General features: G+C 53.2%; 1 protein-coding gene and 1 long non-coding RNA gene across 2 annotated transcripts; one reads left to right on the forward strand and one right to left on the reverse strand.

The window, feature by feature from the left end:
* Positions 1 to 1,474: 1,474 nt before the first annotated feature.
* On the reverse strand, positions 1,475 to 8,152 carry LOC134728715 (uncharacterized). The gene is made up of 3 exons (XR_010109423.1): positions 7,660 to 8,152; positions 5,978 to 6,217; positions 1,475 to 4,204 (listed from the first exon to the last, which is right to left on the reverse strand). It is a non-coding gene; the product is annotated as an uncharacterized LOC134728715 (long non-coding RNA).
* Positions 8,153 to 20,111: 11,959 nt separating this feature from the next.
* On the forward strand, positions 20,112 to 24,539 carry LOC100991867 (alkaline phosphatase, placental type). The gene is made up of 11 exons (XM_003821874.5): positions 20,112 to 20,236; positions 20,329 to 20,445; positions 20,558 to 20,673; positions 20,871 to 21,045; positions 21,122 to 21,294; positions 21,544 to 21,678; positions 21,778 to 21,850; positions 21,981 to 22,115; positions 22,198 to 22,389; positions 22,609 to 22,725; positions 22,853 to 24,539. Exons 1-11 carry the CDS (start codon positions 20,164 to 20,166, stop codon positions 23,149 to 23,151), a joined length of 1,605 nt encoding a protein of 534 aa, XP_003821922.2. The 5' UTR covers positions 20,112 to 20,163; the 3' UTR covers positions 23,152 to 24,539.
* Positions 24,540 to 26,482: the final 1,943 nt, after the last annotated feature.

The raw sequence follows: 26,482 nt of genomic DNA on the forward strand, positions 1-26,482 counted from the left end.
GCAAATAAACTAGAAAATCTAGAAGAAATGGATAAATTCCTCAACACATACACTCTCCCAAGACTAAACCAGGAAGAAGTTGAATCTCTGAATAGACCAATAACAGGATCTGAAATTGTGGCAATAATCAATAGCTTACCAACCAAAAGGAGTCCAGGACCAGATGGATTCACAGCCAAATTCTACCAGAGGTACAAGGAGGAACTGGTACCATTCCTTCTGAAACTATTCCAATCAATAGAAAAACAGGGAATCCTCCCTAACTCATTTTATGAGGCCAGCATCATCCTGATACCAAAGCCGGGCAGAGACACAACCAAAAAAGAGAATTTTAGACCAATATCCTTGATGAACATTGATGCAAAAATTCTCAATAAAATACTGGCAAACCGAATCCAGCAGCACATCAAAAAGCTTATCCACCATGATCAAGTGGGCTTCATCCCTGGGATGCAAGGCTGGTTCAATATATGCAAATCAATAAATGTAATCCAGCATATAAACAGAACCAAAGACAAAGCCCACATGATTATCTCAATAGAAGCAGAAAAGGCCTTTGACAAAATTCAACAACGCTTCATGCTAAAAACTCTCAATAAATTAGGTATTGATGGGACGTATCTCAAAATAATAAGAGCTATCTATGACAAACCCATAGCCAATATCATACTGAATGGGCAAAAACTGGAAGCATTCCCTTTGAAAACTGGCACAAGACAGGGATGCCCTCTGTCACCACTCCTATTCAACATAGTGTTGGAAGTTCTGGCCAGGGCAATTAGGCAGGAGAAGGAAATAAAGGGTATTCAATTAGGAAAAGAGGAAGTCAAATTGTCCCTGTTTGCAGATGACATGATTGTATATCTAGAAAACCCCAATGTCTCAGCCCAAAATCTCCTTAAGCTGATAAGCAACTTCAGCAAAGTCTCAGGATACAAAATCAATGTACAAAAATCACAAGCATTCTTATACACCAGCAACAGACAAACAGAGAGCCAAATCATGAGTGAACTCCCATTCACAATTGCTTCCAAGAGAATAAAATACCTAGGAATCCAACTTACAAGGGATGTGAAGGACCTCTTCAAGGAGAACTACAAACCACTGCTCAAGGAAATAAAAGAGGATACAAACAAATGGAAGAACATTCCATGCTCATGGGTAGGAAGAATCAATATCGTGAAAATGGCCACACTGCCCAAGGTAATTTACAGATTCAATGCCATCCCCATCAAGCTACTAATGACTTTCTTCACAGAATTGGAAAAAACTACTTTAAAGTTCATATGGAACCAAAAAAGAGCCCTCATTGCCAAGTCAATCCTAAGCCAAAAGAAAAAAGCTACAGGCATCACACTACCTGACTTCAAACTATACTACAAGGCTACAGTAACCAAAACAGCACGGTACTGGTACCAAAACAGAGATATAGATCAATGGAACAGAACAGAGCCCTCAGAAATAACGCCGCATGTCTACAACTATCTGATCTTTGACAAACCTGAGAAAAACAAGCAATGGGGAAAGGATTCCCTATTTAATAAATGATGCTGGGAAAACTGGCTAGCCATATGTAGAAAGCTGAAACTGGATCCCTTCCTTACACCTTATACAAAAATCAATTCAAGATGGATTAAAGACTTAAACGTTAGACCTAAAACCATAAAAACCTTAGAAGAAAACCTAGGCATTACCATTCAGGGCATAGGCATGGGCAAGGACTTCATGTCTAAAACACCAAAAGCAATGGCAACCAAAGCCAAAATTGACAAATGGGATCTAATTAAACTAAAGAGCTTCTGCACAGCAAAAGAAACTACCATCAGAGCAACCTACAAAATGGGAGAAAATTTTCGCAACCTACTCATCTGACAAAGGGCTAATATCCAGAATCTACAATGAACTCAAACAAATTTACAAGAGAAAAACAAACAACCCCATCAAAAAGTGGGCGACATGAACAGACACTTCTCAAAAGAAGACATTTATGCAGCCAAAAAACACATGAAAAAATGCTCACCATCACTGGCCATCAGAGAAATGCAAATCAAAACCACAATGAGATACCATCTCACACCAGTTAGAATGGCAATCATTAAAAAGTCAGGAAACAACAGGTGCTGGAGAGGATGTGGAGAAATAGGAACACTTTTACACTGTTGGTGGGACTGTAAACTAGTTCAACCATTGTGGAAGTCAGTGTGGTGATTCCTCAGGGATCTAGAACTAGAAATACCATTTGACCCAGCCATCCCATTACTGGGTATATACCCAAAGGACTATAAATCATGCTGCTATAAAGACACATGCACACGTATGTTTATTGCAGCATTATTCACAACAGCAAAGACTTGGAACCAACCCAAATGTCCAACAATGATAGACTGGATTAAGAAAATGTGGCACATATACACCATGGAATACTATGCAGCCATAAAAAATGATGAGTTCACGTCCTTTGTAGGGACATGGATGAAATTGGAAATCATCATTCTCAGTAAACTATCGCAAGAACAAAAAACCAAACACCGCATATTCTCACTCATAGGTCGGAATTGAACAATGAGAACACATGGACACAGGAAGGGGAACATCACACTCTGGGGACTGTTGTGGGGTGGGGGGAGGGATAGCATTGGGAGATATACCTAATGCTAGATGACGAGTTAGTGGGTGCAGCACACCAGCATGGCACATGCATACATATGTAACTAACCTGCACATTGTGCACATGTACCCTAAAACTTAAAGTATAATAATAATAAATTTAAAAAAAAAAAGCAGTTGGAGCTCTGGTGTCACCCCCATGGCAGTTTCCAGTAACATCACACCTCGTTAGCCTATGCTTCTAAAATTTGACCCAGTGCCCAGCTCAGAGACACACTGCCTTGGGAACTGTCCCTGCTGGTTCCCTGTTACAAGTAACAAAATCCCATTGCTAAACCTCCTTGGTTATGGTCACTGGGTGATCATTGGGTGATACCAATATTGAGGCAGGAAAATAGGGTCTGGACACAGGGAACCTAAGGCTGTTTCACACCGACTTCCTAGAACTAAATTGAAGGCAGAACCCTAACTTTCCATGCCTAAGTAACAAAAGGACCACAGGCTACTCCCTTTGCAACCCCCTCACCTTTTCTGCTAGGCAGATGGGAAATTGGCTGTCCACAAACAATCAGATTGATTGAAGGTCCAGTCTTTGTTTGCCACTTTGTAACTTCACTCCAGCCTCTGAATGGCTGCTGTCCACAACCAATCAGACTGATTGCTGGCCACATCTTCCTTTCAATAGAAGTATAACTTTGTAACTTCACCCTAGTCTCTGATTGGTTGAACAGGAGTGTAACCTTTGTAACTTCACTTCAGCCTCTGGTTGGCTGCTTTCTGTAACCAATCAGACTGATTGCAGGCCACCACTTCATTTACATGAGGTGAGCATGACATGGCCAATGGGAAACTTCTAGAGGATATTTGGACCCAAGAAGATTCCGTATCTGGGCCCTTGAGCTGCTGCTCGGTCCACACCCAAACCATGGAGTGTACTTTCGTTTTCGATAAATCCCCATTTTCATTCTTTTGTTGCTTCATTCTTTCTTTGCCTTGCTGGGCATTTTGTCCAATTCTTTGTTCAATAGGCCAAGAACCTGGACAACTTGCAGTCACAACCCTCCACCAGTGACAATATAGTTTAGATTTGTGTCCCCACCCAAATCTCATGTTGAATTGTAATCCTCAGCATTGGAGGAGCTCCCTGGTGGGAGGTGACTGGATCATGGGGTAGGACTTTCCCCTTGCTGTTCTCGTGATAGCGAGTGAGATCTCACAAGATCTGGTCATTTAAATGTGTGCAGCCCCTCCCCCTCCTCTCTCTCTTCCTCACTCTCTGGCCATGGAAGACATGCCACCTTCCCCTTTGCCTTCTGCCATGATTGAAAGTTTCCTGAGGCCTCCCTAGCCATGCTTCCTGTACAGCCTGTGGAACTGTTAGCCAATTAAACCTCTTTTCTTATAAATTACCCAGTTTCAGGTGTTTCTTCATAGCACTGCAGAATGGACGAATACACTCACGGAGAGACAGGATCCACCTGCTGTGTGGTAACATCCTGACGCAGCACATCTGGGGCCCATCAAGTCTCCATGGGGTGGTGGGAGGAGCATTAACAACAGAGGCAGCACCTGGCACCTTCTGCGGGTGATGGGAAGACTGAGGGCAGGAAAAGCAAACATGCTCAGCACTGTGCTCAGCCCAGGGCGACTCTGAGACAAGAGAGGGGCCAGAGCCGGATGCAGCTGGGAGGTGGCGGCCTTACCAGAGGTTTGAGGAGTACATGGGAAAGTGCACAGAGCCCAGCCCAGGATGGCAGCTGCGCTCTCATTTTCTTGCAGCCTTTAGGGGCTACCTGGCTGGGGTGGTGGCCCTGCTGAAGAGAACCTGCCCCTAGCAGGCATGGGGGCAAGAGCACCTTTCAAAGGTGAACAAATGTGTTCCAATTTGCAGCAGCAAAGCTGCCAGAGGTCCCAGGAAGCCCAGGTTCATCTCATTTACCTAGCCATCTCTGGCAGCATTGGTATTTGAGAGCGTGTATGCGGGCAGAAGAGAGGAAAAAGACCTGCACCAGAACACCTTTCCAGAACACTCTTCCAGAACACCTTTCCAGAACACCCTTCTCCCTTGAACACCTGAGTGCCCAGAGCCCAGCCCCAGCTCCCAGCAAGCCCCCTCCCCAAAACCACTATAGCCACTGGGCCTCCCTTTGGCAAGGCCTGAGGGCCCAAATGTGGCCATCTAGCCTCTGGGGACTTCCGTCCTTTGGAGCTAGAAAAACAGTAGCTGAATGTGCCTGGCTGCAGCAGGGCCCCGCCGACTCACCTATAGAAAGGCCCTGCCGTGGACTGAGCCTCCCAGCCTAGGAAACCTGGCTCTGGCCTCCCCTGCAGGCATGTGATGTTTGGCTCCAGAGGCCTTCTCCTCTGGGCTTTTCCATGCCTGTGAACTGGGCCCCATTCATTTTTCTGTGGTTTCATGGGAACGTCCAATGCATTCAGGAGGTTGCAGTGCACCCAGGAGGAGAGGGGTCAGCGAGAGGCCCGAGCTGTGACTGGTGGGCCACCCAGAGGCCACGGCACCCTCTGCTGGAGACTGGCAGCAGGGTGCATGGCCAGCTGTGGGCGAGGGTCCATCAGTCAAGCAGCTGCACTTTCTCCCGATGCCCCTCCCTGACCCAGGCCAGGGGCTCTGCCTGCAGCTCCCTCGCTCCAGGCCTCCACTTTCCAGCTCCCAGGCCCCCAGCCCCACCTGGCCTGGCCCAGGACAGAGCAGCCACCAAGATCTTTTCCACTTTCCCTCCCCAGCAGCCTGCAATTCAGTGCCCTGCAGACCCCTGCCTCCCGGGGCCCTGCGGTTTCCACCACACTACACTCAATTTCCGGCCACTAAGAACACGGCAGGTCCCGCGTAAAGGTGGCCGCCACCTGCGCTCTGAGGGCTGCCCAGCCACGGAGAAGTGGCTGTGCTCGGGCACTCTGCTTCTGAGACAGGCCCAGCAGCTGCCTTCATGGCCTCAGGAGAGCCCACAGGCTCCAAGCCTGCAGTAAGGACCTGCCTAAGTCCTTAAAAATTTGGTGTTCAGAAGAAATGAAAGTGAAACTGGCTGGGAGCAATTCTTTTGGTTTTGTTTCAAGACAGGGTCTCACTCTGTTGTTCAGGCTGGAGTGCAGTCATGCCATCATGTGTCACTGCAGCCTCAACCTCCTGGGCTCAAGGGATCCCTCCTGCCTCAGCCTCCTAAGTAGCTGGGACAACAGGCACATTCCACCACACCAAGCTGACTTTTTTTTTTTTTTTTTGTAGAGATGGGATCTCACTTTGTTGCCAGTGCTGGTCTCAAGCTCCTGGGCTTAAGCAATCCTCCCGCCTTGAACTCCCAAAGTGCTGGGATGATGGGGTGATACACCACTCCCTGCATGCAATACTTACCAAAGTTCCACGTTAGCAGTTTTCAGCAAGAGCTAATTGACCAAGCTCTGTGAGTGGCCTCATTCCATTAGCAGGAGCCTCCCACAGAATGTGACAGAATGGTCCTGGTGGCTGAGGGTAGAAGGGGCTGCTTCTCTTAAGTCTTTGAAGATGAATGCAGTTCAGCTTTGGCCAACAGCCATGCCCTTCTGCCCAGGCCCAGATCAACTTTTAATCATTTCCAAAGCCAGTCTGACTGTCCTGGGAAAGGAAGGGTTGGGGTGAATTTCTCATCAATTTGGCAGGTACATTGGATCCTGTGAGGAGAGTATGAGACTGTACGAGGGGTCCCTGTGCTAGCCCCAAATGAGAGCCCTGACGCCCACCTACCCAGCCCACCCGCCCCGCACTGCTCAGCTCAGTTCTCCGTTCCGGGGATGGAGTGCTGGGCTTGGCCTGCACCTTTCTGTCCCCAAACTCCACTGGGGACCCACCTTCTAGTCACCCCAGGGTGCCATCACCAGAGCCAGGGGCTAGCCCCACCTTTGCTCACTCCTGCTCAGAGCCCACCTCTTCTCTCTGCCCCCATCGCTACCTGCAGCATCAGAAGGACATGAGTGCACCAAACAGCCCCTGCAGCTGTCCTCAAACATCATGGCCAAGGCTGCGCCTGGGAAGTGGACTCTCTGCGGTGCCAGCTCCCTACTCACTGCCCTTGACTTTTGTCTGGGTCCCTGCTTGATGTGGCCCAACTGGCTGGGCCAGAGCTCCACAGGCACTGTCCCGACTCCCAGCCCCCTAGAGGGAGGGAGAGGCTGAGACCACAAGGGAAGCAGAAACTCAGCCACACCAAAGGCCCTGGCAAGGTGGACCTCTCCTCCAAAGCCTCACCAGGCTTCACGTTCAAGGTCACCAAGAGTGCACTTGTTCTCTGTCGAGGGCAGAGGTGACTCCGGGGACTGTGCTGGGGTCCAGGGAGGGCAGGTAGCGGAGTTGCCAGGAAAGCAGCTTGCCTGAGGTCTGTGGTCTTGGCAGGGGCTTCCACAGCGGCCCCACCCTCTCCCTGTCCCCTCCCTCCTGTCCTTGTCCTCATGTTTACTGAAGACCATGAGAAGGGATGTGGAGAGCGCCTGCAGGAACTGAGAGCAGGAGCCTGGCTCAGCCCTGAGAGGACCCCAGATATTCAGTTCCTAAACCCATAGAGGGTGGGGCATGGGCATAGAGGAGTAACCAGGGGCCACCTCACACAGCCCTGCTCTTTCACCCTGCCTGCCTGGTGGCCTCCTTAGCCTGCAGCCTCAGTGCTGCCCGATCTGGGGCCATGCTGCCTCCTGCTGGCCACACTGCAAAATGCAGCTCAAGGTGGGCCTGGAAGCTCCAGGTGTCCTTCTTCCCCCAGGCCTACAGCTGGGCTGGAGGGGGAAGCGGCACCAGGAAACAGCCTGGATGCTCCTGCCCAGGAGGATTGTCCGACTCCATGGGGGAGAAAGTCCGTGCCTGGCACATGGTAATCTTTGTGGAGCGAGAGGGCAAAAGTATGCATGATTGTGTGCATCTGAAGCATTTCTGTGCTGATGGCCGGACCGAAGGCAGATGACAAATCATGCAGATATTTCTGCAGCAGGAATGGCTGCATTCTCCTGGCTCGCCTGCCAGGGAGCTCAGAGGTGCCCTTGCCCGGGAATCCGATGGCAGAGAGTTACCAGAAGGTCTGCGGTGCTCCTGTTCCTCGGCCCCGGTGAGAGGTGACAGCATGCTGGCAGTCCTCACAGCCCTCGCTTGCTCTCGGCACCTCCTCTGCTTGGTCTCCCACTTTGGCGTCACTTGAGGAGCCCTTCGGCCCACCGCTGCACTGTGGGAGCCCCTTTCTGGGCTGGCCAAGGCCGGAGCCAACTCCCACAGCTTGCAGGGAGGTGTGGAGGGAGAGGCGCGAGCGGGAACCAGGGCTGCGCGCGGCGCTTGCGCGCCAGCTGGAGTTCCGGGTGGGCGTGGGCTTGGCAGGCCCCGCACTCTGAGCAGGCGGCCGGCCCTGCCGGCCCCGGGCAATGAGGGGCTTAGCACCCGGGCCAGCGGCTGCGAGGGTGTACTGGGTCCCCCAGCAGTGCCAGACCACCGGCGCTGCGCTCGATTCCTCACCGGGCCTTAGCTGCCTTCCCCCAGGGCAGGGCTCGGGACCTGCAGCCCGCCATGCCTGAGCCTCCCACCCCCTCCACGGGCTCCTGTGCAGCCCGAGCCTCCCCGATGAGCGCCACCCCCTGCTCCGTGGCGTCCAATCCCATCAACCACCCAAGGGCTGAGGAGTGCGGGCGCACGGGGCCGGACTGGCAGGCAGCTCCACCTGCAGCCCCGGTGCGGAATCCACTGAGTGAAGCCAGCTGGGCTCCTGAGTCTGGTGGGGGCGTGGAGAATCTTTATGTCTAGCTCAGTGATTGTGAATACACCAATCGGCACTCTGTATCTAGCTCAAGGTTTGTAAACACAGCAATCAGCACCCTGTGTCTAGCTCAGGGTTTGTGAATGCACCAGTCGACACTCTGTATCTAGCTGCTCTGGTGCCAGATTTGTCTCCTGGAGAGAGGCATGGGCACCTGTGGTCTCCCCGCCTCCTGGCCTCCCCTTGGGTCCCCTTATGCAGAAAGGGTCCCGGCCCCAGGCTTGCTTGGCTTTGGGGACTGTTTTAAAAGGGACATGAAGAAAGAAGAAGCCGGAGAATGGTCCTTGGCCACTCTGGATGGAGTGTCCCCTGAGCAGTAGGAAGAGAACTGTCCCTGGCTCGGCTCCTGCCCTGAGTGACTGTTGATTCACAGTTCTCTCTCCAAGGGGACATGGGCCTGTCCTAATGCTGCCTTAGGGGCTTGGCTCCAGCTGGCCCTGGAGTCTGCAGGTCACCACCTGCCCCTGTGCCTGGCTTTGAATTTCCTAACATCCAGAGTGCCCTGGGAGTACAGTGTCCAGCCCGTTGTGTGTAGTAAACGTGGTGTTCATAACCGGGAGCTGGGCAGAAGAGGAACGACAGAGTCCACCCGTGGACCCTCGGGGCTGTGTGTCCTGAAGTTCAAGCCTAGCTCACCCTGCAGTGGGTCCAGCCCCACCTGTACTGACAGATGGCACCAGCAGGGAGCGCAGTGCTCCACTGCCACAGTTCTCTGTCCCCACCTCAGTGCAGTCAGCCCTGGACCCCCCACCGCCTGCTCCCTGTAGCACACACAGCCACAGGCCCTCCCAGCTCCCGCCCCTGGCCCTTGGTCACTCTCACCTGCTGCCTCAGCCGAAGGTAGCCGGTAGGGCCTCCCTGAAGCTCCCTCCAGCCAGACAGGGGTGGGCCAGGGCTGAGGGCCAAGGGCCGCCTCCAAGCAGTGAAGCCCTCCAGGGTGGAAGGGCAGGTGGCCCCCTCTGTGTCCCGTTCCCCTAAGTCCCGGCGAGCCCTCCCCTTCCTCCTGCGGTGCCCTCTGCCCTCATCTATGTGCCCTGGTGGGCTCCCCCAGCACTGCGGCCTCCCGGGTGGGGTTTCAGGACCCCCAGGGCCTCCCAGCTCACTCAGACCCCCACCCCCTTCCTGTAGCTCTGCTCTCTGGCACCACCTTCCCTCTCTTGGGGACAACCACAGTGGAGAGAGGCGGGGCTCTGCCTGTCCCTCTATTGCAGGGGTGCTGGCCTTCTGGGGTCCTTTTGAGAACTTGATGAAAGCTATGAGTTTACACCCAAGAAATTCTCTGGCACCGTTTGCACCAACAACATGCCCCAAAGGTGGAGCCAGGCCCCCAGGTTGCATTTTGTAAGTCTTGGGAGCTCTCAGGATGCGTCAGGGACACGTGGCCTCTGACTCGCTCAGCTCTGCCCTGACCCAGGGCGTTCATCCTGGAGCAGGCCTCCGTTACTGACTGGCGAGCAGAGGCTTCCAGAGGCTGAGGGAGGGGCCTGGGGTCCTCCTGCAGGGACCAAGACGGAGCTGCGCCTCAACATCAGGCCCTGCCGTCCTTGTCTCCTCCCAGCCGGGCTCTGTACAGGTCATCACCGTCTTCAGCCCGCTGGAGGGGGTCCTGCGGGCAGCCATGGCCCTCTAGTATAGTGCTGTCCTGAAGCGGCCAGGCACCCAGGGCCACCTGGGCCCCGCGGAGGAGGAGGACTGAGGCTATCTGGCCCTGCTGGCTTTTAGAAATAGGAACTGTTGATACCAAGGGGAATTTTTAATTCTGTTTTTAAAATGTTTAAATTTTTCTAATTTAAATTTAAGGTTTTAAATTTTTAAATTTAAATTTAATTTTTTTTTAGAAACAGGGTCTCGCTCTGTCACTCAGGCTCAGGGTATGGTGGCACCATCGCAGCTCAAGTAGCTTCAAACTCCTGACCTCATATAGTCCTCCTGCCTCAGCCTCCCGAGTAGCTGGGGCTGCAGGCCTGTGCCACCATGCCCAGCTGTTTTTGGGTTTTTGCTTTGGAAAAATGGGATTTCGCTTTGTTGCCCAGGCTGGTCTCAAATTCCTCATCTCAAGCAATCTTCTTGCTTTGGCCTCTCAAAGTGCTGGGATTATAGATGTGAGCCACTGTGCCTGGCCTGTTTTTATCTTTATTTTTGGATTTTATTTTATGTTTGCCTCTCAGTTTTTAAGCAAACTGCAAGGAAGACGGTGGGGCTAGAAGGAAGGCTGAGGCCTGGCCAGCAATGGCCCAGCATCCCCCTGAGTGGCCAACCCCCCTTTCCCCCACTGCCCTCCTCTGCCCAAGAAATGAGGGCTTTTCAGTAAATCCATGTCAGGGAGCAAAGTCAAGTGTGGAGGGCCATCTGGTGTGTGGGGCGCCTCTGGGAAGCCTGGGCAGTGGAATGCCCCCTTGCACCCAGCTCAAGGGACCCAGCTTAGGCTCCAACCCTTGCTGCTGAGCCGATGTCACCACCCAGAACCTTCCTGTCAGTTCCAGCACAATTCAGAGCTGGCTGCCTGGCAGATTGATGCTGGAGTCTCATTCTGCCTGATTAAAAATGGAATTAGTATGCAGCACTGAGAGCGCCCCCATCACCCTGACACATGTGACTGTGTCCAACCCTGCCCCCACTTCCTCTCTGCACCAGCTCTGCAGGACCTGGTAGGGGTCAGGGGTCCTGTGACACCCACTCCTCGCAGTTCCTCAAGCAGCACTCTGTGAGGTCCTGTGCCCAGCTCTGGTGTGAGTGGGTACCCTGGCAGCGCCAAGGGAGCCTGGACAGAGGAGCCGGCCTGGGCCTGGGGGAGGGGACGAGGGCTCTCCAGTGCCTTCCAAACCAGGAGGGGAAACCGGCTGCTGGTGACACAGCCTGGCCCCGTTGCCCACCCAGTGTCCCAAGCACCCACAGATCCCACCTGCCTCGGTCCTGAGCAGAGCTGGCCAGCCACTGGGCAGTCCCTTCCCCAGCCAGCCTGACCCCAGCCTGCACTCCTTCCCCCTCCGTGGGGGAAGCTCTGTGGCTTGGTGTCCCCGAGGGCTGCCAGAAACTAGGATGAAAGCCATGGTGAGCACGGCCTCTGTTCCCCTGCACCATTTCCTGGGGTGTCCGGATTAACAAGCTCATTTGATCTGGTTACAGTGAATTTTCTTCAAAGAAACACTCAATAGGGTCCTTGTCAGAGTGCCTCACAGCGACAGTGACTGGGTATGGCTGCCTTTGTTCTGCCACCGTCAGACGGGGCTGGCTGTGGGAGGCGACCAAAGACATCCCGCACCTGCCCTGGGAGCCTTTCCCTCCTCCAGGGCTCAGCCACCTCAGGCAGCCTTCAGTCTGTGTGTCCTGCCACCCCCAAGATGTCCCAGAGGCCATGGTCACCCCATCTGTTCCTGTCCCCAGAACCTTCTCCTGGAGCCAAGTACCTGCAGGGACAGACAGGCGAGCATCTGGGGGTTTGGTGTTGGGGTAGAGAAGGCTGTGGGGTGCTGCCCTGGCCCAGGCAGCCTGACTGTGAGAGCCCCAAACAGGAGACATCCCAGCCCCTTCCCCTCCCCTCCACGCTGTGGCAGTGGGTGCTGTTGATGTGGGGCACGTTCTTGGCTTGTGCATTTCTCGGATGAACTGCATCTGTTGCCAGTAGAAAGATGCTCACATGTCTTTGGCTCAAGATCGACACTGCCTTTGGCTCAGGTTGGGACATCAACTATTGCTACAGAGCAGTAATGGTTAAAAATAAGATTTTGGAATTTATTAAAATATTTGTGGCTGGGAGCAGTGGGTCACACCTGTAATCCCAACACTTTGGGGGACCGAGGCGGGTGGATCACTTGAGGTCAGGAGTTTGAGACCAGCCTCACCAGCATGGTGAAACTCCATCTCTACTAAAAATAATAAAAATTAGCCGAGTGTGGTGGTGGGTGCCTGTGGTCCCAGCTACTCGGGAGGCTGAGGCAGGAGAATCACTTGAACTCGGGAAGTGGAGCTTGCAGTAAATCGAGATTGGGCCACTGCACTCTAGCATGGGCAACAGAGTGAGACTCTACGTCTAAAAAAAAAAAAAATTTTTTTGCAGTTGTTCAAATACAGTTTAGACTAGGATTGACATGTAAAAATTTTGTGAAAGGATAATACATTTTGTTTTCTCCATTGTATGAAAGCGTTTATTGAAAATCAAGTGACATCTTTTACAAGGGAAAAAGTCACTTGTTCTTTAACATACAGTTTTTTTTCTTAGTTCTGAATTAGAAATGGCATCTGTTTTAGGTCTCAAGATATAACTTGGCTGTTCCTTACTGTGTATGTATGTTGTTTTCTGTAGGTATAGATAATTATATATAGGCCCTGTACCAAATGGGAGTGATGGTGTATTTAATAACTCTTTGATACCTTATGTTACCAAATATAAAGGCCAGGCGCAGTGGGTCACACCTGTAATCCCTGCACTTTGGGAGGCCAAGGTGGGTGGATCACCTGAGGTCAGGAGTTTGAGACCAGCCTGGCCAACCTGGTGAAACCCTGTCTCTACTAACAATACAAAAATTACCTGGGCATGGTGGCAGGTGCCTATAATCCCAGCTACTCGGGAGGCTGAGGCAGAAGAATCTCTTGAACCCGGGCGGGGGGAGGAGTGGGGGGCAGAGGTTGGAGTGAGCCTAGATGGCACCGCTTCACTCCAGCCTGGGCAAAAGAGCGAAACTCCTTCTCAAACACACACACACACACACACACACACCCCACTTTCTCTGTTGCTCAGGCTAGAGTGCAATGATGTGATCATAGCTCACTGCAGCCTCAACCAAGCCGACTCAAGTGGACTTCCTGTCTCAGCCTCCCTGGCAGCTGGGACTACAGGTGCATGCACAACCACCACACCCAGCTAATTGTAATTTTTTGGAGACAAGGTTTTGCCATGTTGTCCAGGCTGGTCTCAAGCTAATGGGCTCAAGGGATCCTTCAGCCTTGTCCTTCCAAAGTGATAGGATTATAGGCATGAGCCACTGTGTCTGGCCTTCCTTTAAAAATTTTGAAAACTTGGCCAAGCTTGGTGGCTCATGCCTGTAATCTCAGCACTTTGGGAGGCTGATGTGGGCAGATCATTTGAGATCAGGAGTTCGAGACCAGCCTGGTCAACATGGTGAAATCCTGTCTCTACTAAAAATACAGAAATTAGCCAGGTGTGGTGGTGGGCACCTGTAATCCCAGCTACTCGGGAGGCTGAGGCAGGACAGTCACTTGAACCTCAGGTGGAGGTTGCGGTGAGCCAACATTGAGCCACTGGATTCCAGCCTGGGTGACAGATCGAGACGCTTATCTCAAATTAAAAAAAATTAAATTAAAATTTGAAACCAGGGGACCAAGTTCTGTTGAAGACCTGGAAATTCCAGTAGGCTGAAGATCAGTGCAACCACTGTGGTCGGCCCTGTTGAGGTGCTGCTGAGCACCCACTCATCTGTGGGTGCTGCGGATTTACTACACTCAGATAAAGCCAGTGTTTCTGGAGTTCCTCCAGGGGAAACTGGTAGAGTTCAAAGCCCAGCCAAAGACCCTAAGAAATCATAAAGGGAACATACGCTTTTCTGGCTGTTACTGTTCTCCAGCGCCTTCTTGCCTCTGGATGGAAGGACAGCTCACTGCTTAGTATTTCACAAGCTCTTGCTTCATCCACCAACTCATCCACTGTTGGATGTGTCACAGAAGCCAATCTGTCCTGGATCACAGCGACCCCTTAACCCAACAGTTCACAGCTTTTTGCATGTCCCTATCTGAACATCCAAAGACCCCTAAAAGAATTGTGGACTGGACTGAGTACTCCTTACATGGACCCTTTTAGGGACCACGAAGCCCCCGTTTCTATTGGGCATCCCAGTTGGGCTATTCCCTTACCCTTGCTAAAAGAAGGCGAGCTCCTCTTTTCCCTTGATGGTGAGCCAGAGAGCACTCCATCTGATGGGCAGGCCTTAATGAGTCAGGAAGTCTTTCGGGCAGGTGTGGCTTTGCCTGGATGTAGTAATAACCTAACTGATTCCTAGTTAGAAAGGACAGCCTTAGTGACTGCTGCTACCCAAGACACAGACCTGTGCTCCTGAGGGCTGCCCTATGGATCAAAGCAAGCTAAATGGCGGCTGCTATGGCTGCCCAGCAAGTCCCTAGACTCCTTAGCTGGAGTAGTTTTATTATTATTATTATTATTATTATTATTATTATTATTATCGAGACAGAGTCTCACTTAGTCACCCAGGCTGGAGTACAGTGGTGCAATCTCGGCTCACTGCCACCTCTGCCTCCCGGGTTCGAGCGATTCCGCTGCCTCAGCCTCCCATGTAGCTGGGATTACAGGTGTGTACCACCATAAATACCCTGCTAATTTTTGTATTTTTAGTAGAGATGGGGTTTCCCCATATTGGCGAGGCTGGTCTGGAACTCCTGGCCTCAAGTGATCCGCCCACCTCAGCCTCCCAAAGTGCTGGGATTACAGGCGTGAGCCACCATGCCCAGCCTGGAGTAGTTTTAGATAACCGCATAGCTGTGCGCTGTTTGCTTGCTGAACAAGGGGAGTGTGTGGAATCGCCAGCTCGTCTTGCTGTTCCCACAGTAATGCATCAACTGAAGTGGACATGCATGTTGAAATGACAAGACAGCAAGCCTCCTGGTGGCCTAGACTGCTTTTCAGGAGTATGTGGGTTTTTTTGGTTGTTGTTTTGTTTTGTTTTGGCAGGGTCTCACTCTGCTGCCCAGGCTGGAGTAGAGTGATACAATCTCAGCTCACTGCAGCCTCGACCTCCTGGGTTCAAGCAATCCTCCCACCTCAGCCTCCCAAGTAGCTGGGACTACAGGCATATGCCACCATGCCCAGCTAATTTTTACATTTTTTGGTAGAGACAGTGTCTTGCCATGTTGTCCAGGCTGGTCTCAAAGTCCTGGGTTCCAGCAATCAACCCACCTCGGCCTCCTATAAAGACGTGAGCCACTGCAGGAGGCTGAGGCAGGAGAATTGCTGACATATCCAGTTTCTTAGAAAAAAACATTTAATAGACACTTACAAACAGAAGCTATGTCTGGGTTTCAGGTGGCGGTGAGACAAGATGGTAGCTTTACCCCCCAAGACCGAGGGCCACAAGGGAGGGGTGACCTCAAAGCGATGTGTAGGACAATTGAAATATGATAACATCAAAGTTGTTTTGTCCTAAGGGCAGGATTTACAGGAAGTAGGTGCTCCCGCACTAGAAACACGACATGAACGGGAAATCTCAGAGGCCCTCCGAGAACTGGCATTCATCAACCTGGTAGATCAGGCCCCAAGATGGAATTGCTTTGACACCCACACAACCTGAAATAATCGGAGTACTGTTGGCAGCTGATGTGAGACTTCGGTTCTTGTCTTCTTAGCTTAAAATAATTTAAACAAGAGACGCAACAGCGAAGGAGATGCAGCATACAATAATTTTTGCAAAAGAAAAATAACATCTTGAAAGTGAAGTGCAGAATAGGCAGAGAGAAGAATTCAGGGCAGGCTGCTCATAAAGATGAGACAGCAAAGGTTGACACTAGGGAGGCTCCCTTTATGGAAATCTTACATGATTATTCATGAGGGGTTGGGAAGAGGTGTTGCTAGTAAGCATGTTCTGGCCAAAAGCTATTAAAAGAAAAGGAGTGTCAAAAAATTTAGGCCGTGCTGGGGGTGGAGGCTCACACCTGTAATCACAGCACTTTGGGAGGAGAGGCTTAAGCCCAGGACTTCCAGACCAGCTTGGGCAACATGGTGAAACCCCATCTCTACCAAAAATGCAAAAATTAAATGGGCAAGGTGGCACACACCTGTAGTCCCCACTACTCGGGAGGCTGAGGTGGAAGAATCTCTTGGGCCCAGGAGGTTAAGGCTGCAGTGAGCCGTGATTGCCCCACTGCACTCCATCCTGGGCTACGGAGCAAGACTCTGTCTCAAAAAACAAAGTCAATGGTTCCCTTTGGTGGGGAAGGAAGAAGTGGGGTTTGAATGGGGGGCGGGGTACATATGGGAAGATCCTGGCCGTAGTCAATTTCTTGATCTGAGTGGTATTACTTTGGTGTTCAATTCTGTAACTCTTCTTTAGGCCATATCTTTCTGTTTTCTGCAGTTTTAATGTTTGACATATCTCAAGAGGAAAGAAAGAAAAGGAACAAGCTTGCCATTTGATCCAGATTAGATGCAACTGTTCCAGCTGCGTTTTCCATTTTCATCTCAGCCAGTATTTTTCAAAATGTGACATGCACGTATTTCCAAAGGGCGGTACTGAAACAGGATAGGTAATCAAGGAAGTGACCGTGTTCTTGGGATGCAGCAAGCGTGGTGACCGCACAGTCAACACAATAAGCCTCAGCATTCGAATTGTAATTGAGCTCATTCAAGCAAAGCTATCTTCAGTGGGGACTTTTCTTTCTAGAGAGCATGCGCATTTTGATTTTACCTATCCTCAAACTGACCCTTTGCTCATTATAATAGTAAAAAGCGCACCCCGGGTGGAGATTTAAGAAGCTAATGAGACCTGCGACGTACGAACCAGCATGTACAGCTACTCACGCCTGTAATCCCAGCACTTTGGGAGGCCGAGGTGGGCAGATCATTTGAGGTCAGGAGTTTGAGACCAGCCTGGCCGACATTGTGAAAACCCATCTCCGCTAAAAATACAAAAATCAGCCAGGCGCAGTGGCTTACGCCTGTAATCCCAACACTGTGGAAGGCCAAAGCAGGTGGATAGCCTGAGGTCAGGAGTTTGAGACCAGCTTGGCCAACCTGGTGAAACCCCATCTCCGCTAAAAATACAAAATGAGTCAGGTGTGGTAGCAGGTGCCTGTAATCCCAGCTACTCGGGAGGCTGAGGTGGGAGAATCCCTTGAACCTGGGAGGCGGAGCAGTGAGCAGAGATCTCACCAGTGCACTCCAACCTGGGTGACAGAGCGAGATTCCATCTCTAAAACAAGTAAATAAACAAAAATAAAAAAATAAAAATACAAAAACTAGCTGGGCGTGCTGGCGGGCGCCTGTAATCCCAGCTACTCAAGAGGCTGAGGCAGGAGAATCGCTTGAACCTGGGAGGTGGAGGTTGCAGTGAGCTGAGATGGTGCCACTGCACTCCAGCCTGGGGGACAGAGTGGGACTCCATCTCAAAAAAATAAAAATTAATTATTAATTAATTAATTAATAAAATAAAATAGAAACAGGGTCTTGCTATGTTGCTCACTATGTGGTGAATTTTTTCAGGTGCTGAGCAAGACTGGAGACCAGACACACACCAATGTCACTTGCAGTAAACAAAGGATATTTGTCCACATTCAAAGTCTATGGTGACACCCTGGCCACATGGGGATGCTTGGCCACCCTGCCTCCTACCTTCATGCCAGAGTCGCCTGTCATAATGTCTGGTTACAGCCCTTCCTCTGAGGTCCAGGGATTTCAAAGCAGAAGCAGCAGGTCTTCCCCGGCTGGAGGAAGAGCCAAAGCCTCCATTCCTGGGATTCTTGGTTGCTGTTACCTGGGGCAAGGGGAGGCCCAGGCTGTGGCGTGTATTCTCAGAGGACTGGTCGTCTTGGTCCTTCTGTTTCCTGGGAAGGAAGGGCTGGTCCTGTAGGGCCCCATCTAGATCCCTTAGCACCCTCTACCACCTGATGCCCTTGGGGATACCAAGCTCTGTGCAGTCCAGACCATGTTCCAGCTCAGTGCCCACCTTACAGGCATGTGCCACCATGCCTGGCTAATTTTGTATTTTTTAGTAGAGATGGGGATTATCCATGTTGGTAAGGCTGGTCTTGAACTCCCGAACTCAGGTGATCCACCTGTCTTGGCCTCCCAAAGTGGCCTGGCAGGGCTGAATTCACCCCCTCACCAGCTACTGCCAACCACGGATGAATGGCTTCTGCCTGCCTCCTGCCCTCCAGATCTTACCAGGGCATTTCACTGGGAAATATGGCAACAGCCCTTGCCACTCAGGGGACAGCATGGCAGGGGCTGGGAACGAATGTTGTTGCCAAACGACAAGACCCAGCTTGGTCCAGTGGCTCACACTTGTGATCCCAGTGGTCTGAGAGGCTGAGGCAGGAGGATCACTTGAAGCCAGGAGTTTGAGAGCAGCCTGGGCAACACAGTGAGACTCTACAAAACAAAACAAAAAAAATTAGCCAGGCATGGTGGCTGGTGCCAATAAGCCCAGCTACTGGGGAGGCTGAGGCTAAGGCTGAGGCAGTGAGCCATGATCATGCCACCGCAGTCCAGCCTGGTGACAAATGAGACCCTGCCTCAAAAAAAAAAAAAAAAAAAAAAGAGGAAGGTGAGCGCAGTGGCTCATGTCTGTAAATCCAGACACTTTGGGAGGCTGAGGTGGAGGTTCGAGGCCAGCCTGGGCAACATAGCAAAACCATGTCTTTACACAAAATAAAAAATGAGTCAGGTGTGGTGGCACATGCCATTGGTGCCAGCTACGTGAGAGGCTGAGGTGGGAAGATTGCTTGAGCCTGGGAGGTCCGAAGCTGCAGGGAGCCGTAACTCAGGCATCACACTCCAACCTGGCTGACAGAATGGGACCCTGTCTCCAAAACCAAAAGATTCCAGCTCGAAAAATAATCGTGGGGCGGCGGCAAAAGCTCCTGACTGGCCTTGACTTTAGAGTGAATCAATGAATTAATTAAGGGCCTGCCTGTTAGTGAGTCTCCTCTGAAATTTAGCCCAGAAATTTCCTAACTCAGCAAGATGAAGCAGGAGGTAGAAGGAACTAAGGGGGCAATAAGCAGGAGAAAGGAATGTCCCCATGAGGGTGACATCTTCCCTGAGAGCCCCAGGACGACCAGCAGGAAGCCAGGCGGGGGGCAGGCAGGAGGACTCCAGAAAGCTCGGCCTGAGGGGAGGCCCGTGGGGGTGGTAGGGAGTGGTGCAGGGAAGGCAGAGGCTGAGCAGCAGGTGAGGTCCCCTGGGTTTTGGGGGCCAAGACTGGGGCTCGGGGCGAGCAAGCATGAGTGGAGAAGGGGCTGCTGTGGTTGGGCTGGGGTGGACTCCCCACCTGCGTCGTCCAAACATTAGTGTGAGTGCACCCACACAAACACATACACAATCACACACAACATGTGAGCAATGGGCAGGACTGGTCCGGCCCCACTCAGTGCTGTCACCATTGGCCCCACAGCTGCCCACAGCCCTAGAGCTCTGGGCCCAGATTCCTGCCAGCCCCACCTGTCCAGGCCAAGGTAAGATGATGGAGCAAGGGGGTGCCAGGGCAGCAAAGCCCCCCACGTGCCCCTTTCCCACAGGGCCCAGGCTCCTGGCATCAGGAGGCTGAACCCAGGCCCTGGCCCAGACTGTGTGCTTCCAGCCTCCCCTCCTCTTGACACCAGAACACAGCCTGGCCCCAGCTTCTGGGAAATATAGAAAAAAATGGGTGAATGATCCAGTGACAGGGTGTCTTGTTCCACACAAGACACAGTGAGCAGGGGTTGGGGGAGGGGCTCCTGGCTGCAGGAGGCACACCACACTCACCCAAATGGCATCTGTACTCAATACCGCACCCTTCCCTGGGGGACACCTGGTCCCAACCTGAGCTGCCTTTCTCAGGACCCCAGCCCCAGCCCGGCCCAGCCCAGCCACACCCTGCCACTCCCTTCAGCCAGTGTGGCTTCAGGTCAAGAGGCTAGGCAGGGTCAAGGTGGCAACAAGGGGAGAAGCCGGGACACAGTTCTCCCTGATTTAAACCCAGGCAGCCTAGAGTGCAGCTCATACTCCATACCCAGAATTCCTGCCTCGCCACTGTCCTGCTGCCCTCCAGACATGCTGGGGCCCTGCATGCTGCTGCTGCTGCTGCTGGGCCTGAGGCTACAGCTCTCCCTGGGCATCATCCCAGGTAATGAGGCTCCCCCAGCTGCCCCTACACAACACACACACAGGGCACCCCCCAGCCCAGGCTGACCTGATCTTTACTCTCCCCTTGGCCAGTTGAGGAGGAGAACCCGGACTTCTGGAACCGCCAGGCAGCCGAGGCCCTGGGTGCCGCCAAGAAGCTGCAGCCTGCACAGACAGCCGCCAAGAACCTCATCATCTTCCTGGGTGACGGTGAGTGAGCCAGGCCTTCCAGCCCCGCAGCCCTCACAGCCCTGGCACCCGGACCCTCAGTGGTTCCAGGACAGCCCTGGGGCCCAAGCCTCACACATTTCTGTTCCTTCAGGGATGGGGGTGTCTACGGTGACAGCTGCCAGGATCCTAAAAGGGCAGAAGAAGGACAAACTGGGGCCTGAGATCCCCCTGGCCATGGACCGCTTCCCATACGTGGCTCTGTCCAAGGTAAGGGCTGGGCCACTTCAGAGTTCTCCAAGCAGAGAAGGGGAATCCTGGCTATGGAGTGTGGTAGGAGGGAGGGACCCTAAACAGCTGGGGCTCCAGTAAGGAGTTAGAGGCAGTTGGAATCCCAGAGGACAGAGATCAGGGTCTGGGTCTCCGTGTCTGCCCCAGAGAAGAGCTCAGAGTGTCTCTGTCCCCAGACATACAATGTAGACAAACATGTGCCAGACAGTGGAGCCACAGCCACAGCCTACCTGTGCGGGGTCAAGGGTAACTTCCAGACCATCGGCTTGAGTGCAGCCGCCCGCTTTAACCAGTGTAACACGACACGCGGCAACGAGGTCATCTCCGTGATGAATCGGGCCAAGAAAGCAGGTGAGCTGTGGCCTGCTGCTGGGTCACGGCCAGGTCACAGACCTTGGTCACATATACTGACCTCTGACACCCTTAGGGAAGTCAGTGGGAGTGGTAACCACCACACGGGTGCAGCACGCCTCGCCAGCCGGCACCTACGCCCACACGGTGAACCGCAACTGGTACTCGGACACCAACATGCCTTGCTCGGCCCGCCGGGAGGGCTGCAAGGACATCGCCACGCAGCTCATCTCCAACATGGACATTGACGTGTGACCCCAGGGCCAAGGGCTGGGGCTGGGCAGAGAGTAGCAGGGAGGGGGCACCAGCTCAGACCCAGGCAACCAAAAGCCTTATCTGGGCCAGCAGGGTCTGGAGGTGGGGTTGTGGGCGTAGAAGGTGCACCACAGGCTGGGCCATTCCCACAGCCTTGGGGAGGGGAGTCTGGGGCTATGCATGAGGAGGGGGCATGGGGCCAGCCAGGCCCCCAAATCCACCTGCCCCATCCTCTGTTCCCAGGTGATCCTAGGTGGAGGCCGAAAGTACATGTTTCGCATGGGGACCCCAGACCCTGAGTACCCAGATGACTACAGCCAAGGTGGGACCAGGCTGGACGGGAAGAATCTGGTGCAGGAATGGCTGGCGAAGCGCCAGGTGATGGGGGCTGGCGGGTGCAGGGGGCACAGCAGGGGGAGGGCAGAGGTGTGGGGCTCGGGGCTGTGGGCTGAGGCCTGGCTCTCTCCCTCCCCGCAGGGTGCCCGGTACGTGTGGAACCGCACTGAGCTCATGCAGGCTTCCCTGGACCCGTCTGTGACCCATCTCATGGGTAATGACCCCCTTCCTGCCCTGGCATCCCTCAGATGGCCTCAGATGGCACCTTCTGAGCCTGTGTGCACATCCGCCAGCACCCTCCCTCCCCCAGCCTGCCAGTCACCACAGGACCCCTTGTCCCACAGGTCTCTTTGAGCCTGGAGACATGAAATACGAGATCCACCGAGACTCCACGCTGGACCCCTCCCTGATGGAGATGACAGAGGCTGCCCTGCGCCTGCTGAGCAGGAACCCCCGCGGCTTCTTCCTCTTCGTGGAGGGTGCGTGGTGGCCCCTGGGGAGTGGGGGTTGGGGGTTGGAGCAGGGCAGGCTCAGCATCTCCCCCCTCTGGCCTTCCTGCAGGTGGTCGCATCGACCATGGTCACCATGAAAGCAGGGCTTACCGGGCACTGACTGAGACGATCATGTTCGACGACGCCATTGAGAGGGCGGGCCAGCTCACCAGCGAGGAGGACACGCTGAGCCTCGTCACCGCTGACCACTCCCACGTCTTCTCCTTCGGAGGCTACCCCCTGCGAGGGAGCTCCATCTTCGGTAGGCCTGGGGAGAGTGGCAGGTGCTGCTGCAGCAATTAAGTGGGTGAAATCTGAGCCTCAGTCTCCTCCTCTGTCAAATGGCAGTAATGCTGGCACCAGCCCTGTAGGGTCTCCTGAGGACTAAGCCCCTGACCAGGCAAAACGTGGCGGTGCCTAGCACGTGGGAGACACTCCACAGCTGTGTTCAGCTCAACCACAGGGACCCCTCTCTCTGCAGGGCTGGCCCCTGGCAAGGCCCAGGACAGGAAGGCCTACACGGTCCTCCTATACGGAAACGGTCCGGGCTATGTGCTCAAGGACGGCGCCCGGCCGGATGTTACCGAGAGCGAGAGCGGTGAGTGCCGCGGGGTCGCCCCGAGGGGGACCAGGGTGCCAAGGATGGGGGGCTGGCGGGAAGGGGTCACCTCCTGTCTGCCTGGAACTGAATGAACCCTCCTACCGGAACTGAACCCTCCTACCAGGGAGCCCCGAGTATCGGCAGCAGTCAGCAGTGCCCCTGGACGAAGAGACCCACGCAGGCGAGGACGTGGCGGTGTTCGCGCGCGGCCCGCAGGCGCACCTGGTTCACGGCGTGCAGGAGCAGACCTTCATAGCGCACGTCATGGCCTTCGCTGCCTGCCTGGAGCCCTACACCGCCTGCGACCTGGCGCCCCCCGCCGGCACCACCGACGCCGCGCACCCGGGGCCGTCCGTGGTCCCCGCGTTGCTTCCTCTGCTGGCAGGGACCTTGCTGCTGCTGGGGACGGCCACTGCTCCCTGAGTGTCCCGTCCCTGGGGCTCCTGCTTCCCCATCCCGGAGTTCTCCTGCTCCCCACCTCCTGTCGTCCTGCCCGGCCTCCAGCCCGAGTCGTCATCCCCGGAGTCCCTATACAGAGGTCCTGCCATGGAACCTTCCCCTCCCCGTGCGCTCTGGGGACTGAGCCCATAACACCAAACCTGCCCCTTGGCTGCTCTCGGACTCCCTACCCCAACCCCAGGGACTGCAGGTTGTGCCCTGTGGCTGCCTGCACCCCAGGAAAGGAGGGGGCTCAGGCCATCCAGCCCCCACCTACAGCCCAGTGGGTACCAGGCAGGCTCCCTTCCTGGGGAAAAGAAGCACCCAGACCCCGCGCCCCGCTGATCTTTGCTTCAGTCCTTGAATCACTTGTGGGACATGAGGACTCGGGATCTTCAGGACCCCTGGAGAAGGGTGGTTTCCTGCCACCCTGCTGGCCAAGGAGGCTCCTGGGGTGGGGATCACCAGGGGGATTTTGACACAGCCTTCGGCTGCCCCCCACTAAGCTAATTCCACACCCCTGTACCCCCCCCCCAGGGGCCGTCTGCCTCATGGCAAAGGCTTACCCCAAATCACAACTTCTCAGATGTTCCATACCCCCAAATGCCAATTTCAGCACCCAACTGAGGTCCGAGGAGCTCCTGGGAAGCCCTGGGTGCAGGACAGTGGTCGAGAGCCAAAGGTCCCTCCCCAGACATCTGGACACTGGGCATAGATTTCTCAAGAAGGAGGACTCCCCTGCCTCCCCAGGGCCTCTGATCTCCTGGGAGACAAAGCAATAATAAAGTGTTTGTAATCCCAGCACTTTGGGAGGCCGAGGTGGGCGGATCACGAGGTCAGGAGATGGAGACCATCCTGGCTAACACGGTGAAACCCCTTATCTATGCGCCTGTAGTCCCAGCTACCCAGGAGGCTGAAGCAGGATAATCGCTTGAACCCGGGCGGCGGAGGTTGCAGTGAGCCGAGGTCATGCCACTGCACTGCAGCCTGGGCAACAGAGCGAGATTCTGCCTCAAAAATAAACAAATAAATTTTAAAAATAAATAAATAATAAAAGGAAGTGTTAGACAATGTAATGCCAGTACTACTTCCTAGGAGGAAAATCATGAGTGCCTGTGGGCACAGTGTCTGGAGGGGTGGATAACGCAGGCCAGGAGGGGCTGCTGAGGAGCAGATGATTGAGCAGGAGACCTAAACAGAGTGGGGCTTGAGGAAGGCAGAACAGCAGTGCCAAGGCCCTGGGGCAGCGCCAGCAGGTGCTCTGGAAGGCCAAGGGCTGGATCAGAGGGTGGGTGGGTAGAGGCGTAAATCTGAGGGGTCAAGAGGGTGGGTAGTGTTGGGGAGTGTGAAGTCTGAGTAGAGGGATGTGGTTGGAGGTCTTTGAGGAGTGCTGTGACCCGCCCTGGGTGGAAAATAAGTATTCTGGCTGCTGCCAGAAGAAGGGTCTTGTCTTTTGGGTGGATGGTGGGGGTGGTAGAGGGTAGTAGGGAGAGGTGAGAACTGGGGAAGGAACTGACTCCAGATGTTTCTGATCTCTGTCCAAAAGCATTCGGGAGCACCCATCCCAACACAGCCATGCTTGGTGAGTACCACACCTGCCCCAAAAGAACATTGAAAAGAATTTTTTTTATTTGAGGCAGAGCCTCACTCTGTTGCCCAGGCTGGAGTGCAATGACCTTGTCTCGGCTCACTGCAACCTCTGCCTCCCAGGTTCAAGCCATTATCCTGCCTCACCCTCCCAAGTAGCCAGGGGTCAACAAGTGTGCACCACCATGCCTGGCTAGTTTTTGTATTTTTAGTAGAGACGGGGTTTCACCATATTGGCCAGGCAGGTCTCCAACTCCTGACCTCAGGTGATCCACCCGCCTTGGCCTCCCAAAGTTTGGGATTACAGGTGTGAGCCACGTGTCTGGCCGAAAAGAATTAAAGGTGAAATCAGCCACATTTTCCAGCAAATTTTACACTATTACAAAAAATACAAAAATTAGCCAAGCCTCGTGGCCCATGCGTGTGGTCCCAGCTACTCAGGAGGCTGTGGTGGGAGGATCACCTGAAGTGAGGAGTTTGAGACCAGCCCAGCCAACATGGTGAAACTAAAACTGGTCTAAACTAAAACACGGTCTCTACTAAAACTACAAAAATTAGCCGGGCGTGGTGGTCGTCACCTGTAATCCCAGCTACTTGGGAGGCTGAGGCAGGAGAATTGATTGAACCTGGGAGGTTGCAGTGAATTGAGATCATACCACTGCACTCCAGCCTGTGCGACAGAGCCACTCTGTCTTAAGAAAAAAAAAAAAGCAAGCATTTTGTGCTCACTAGAAATATTAGCATGATTGAATGCTTCCTTGCATATGAAAATTATTTTAACATTGTAAAACATCTATTTGGCAGGCATGGCGGCTCAACACCTGCAATCACAGCACTTTGGCAGGAAGAGCGGGTAGGATCACTTGAGTTCAGGAGTTTGAGAATAGCCTGGGCAACATAGTGAGATCCCGTCTCTGCAAAAACAACAACTGAGTCCAGGGAGGTCGAGGCTGCAGTGAAAGAAGATTGCTCCACTGCACTCTAGCCTGGGCAACAGAGCAAGACCCTGTCTGGAAAAATATATACATGTATTTGAGGACCTGGCTCTCTCAGGACAGTTTTTTTTCTTTTCTAATTCTAGGTTTTAGTGGCTGTCATAAAAATATGGGAGGTGAACAGAAGGTAGACACCATTAGCTGGCCTTACTAAATCATCATACTCATTATTACATTCCATCCACCAAATATGCAAAGGTTTTGGTAAAATCCAGCTAGTATATTTCTATCTTCCCAGTTGTCAGTGGGTTAGAAAGTTCCTCTTTCTAACCAATGTGGAGGTGCTGCATGTTTAGGTTTTACATGAGTGCGCACACCCAAGGACTTCTATATTTTAAAAGTGAAGACATTTTAAAAACAGATTATTCTGGCCAGGCGTTGTGGCTCATGCTTGTAATCCCAGCCTTTTGGGGGGCCGAGACAGGCAGATCACTTGAGGTCAGAAGTTTGAGACCAGCCTGGCCATCATGGTGAAATCCTGTCTCTACTAAAAATACAAAAATTAGCCAGGTGTGGTGGCAGGCACTCGTAATCCTAGCTACTCAGGAGGCTGAGACAAGAGAATCGCTTGAATCCGGGAGGCAGAGGTTGCAGTGAGCCGAGATCGCACCATTGCACTCCAGCCTGGGCGACGAGAGTGAAACTCCATCCCAAGAAGAAGAAGAAGAAGGAAGAAGAAGAAGAAGAAGAAGAAGAAGAAGAAGAAGAAGAAGGAGGAGGAGGAGGAGGAGGAG

This window comes from Pan paniscus, chromosome 13, assembly GCF_029289425.2.
Source record: "Pan paniscus chromosome 13, NHGRI_mPanPan1-v2.0_pri, whole genome shotgun sequence".
Taxonomy (NCBI): Eukaryota; Metazoa; Chordata; class Mammalia; order Primates; family Hominidae; genus Pan; species Pan paniscus.

Bases quoted from the DNA above. Each gene is read 5' to 3' on its own strand.
- LOC100991867 (XM_003821874.5), top strand. From the start codon at position 20,164: ATGCTGGGGCCCTGCATGCTGCTGCTGCTGCTGCTGGGCCTGAGGCTA. The intron at 22,116-22,197 runs GTGCGTGGTGGC...GCCTTCCTGCAG, and splicing joins CTTCTTCCTCTTCGTGGAGG to GTGGTCGCATCGACCATGGT. The intron at 22,390-22,608 runs GTAGGCCTGGGG...CTCTCTCTGCAG, and splicing joins GCGAGGGAGCTCCATCTTCG to GGCTGGCCCCTGGCAAGGCC.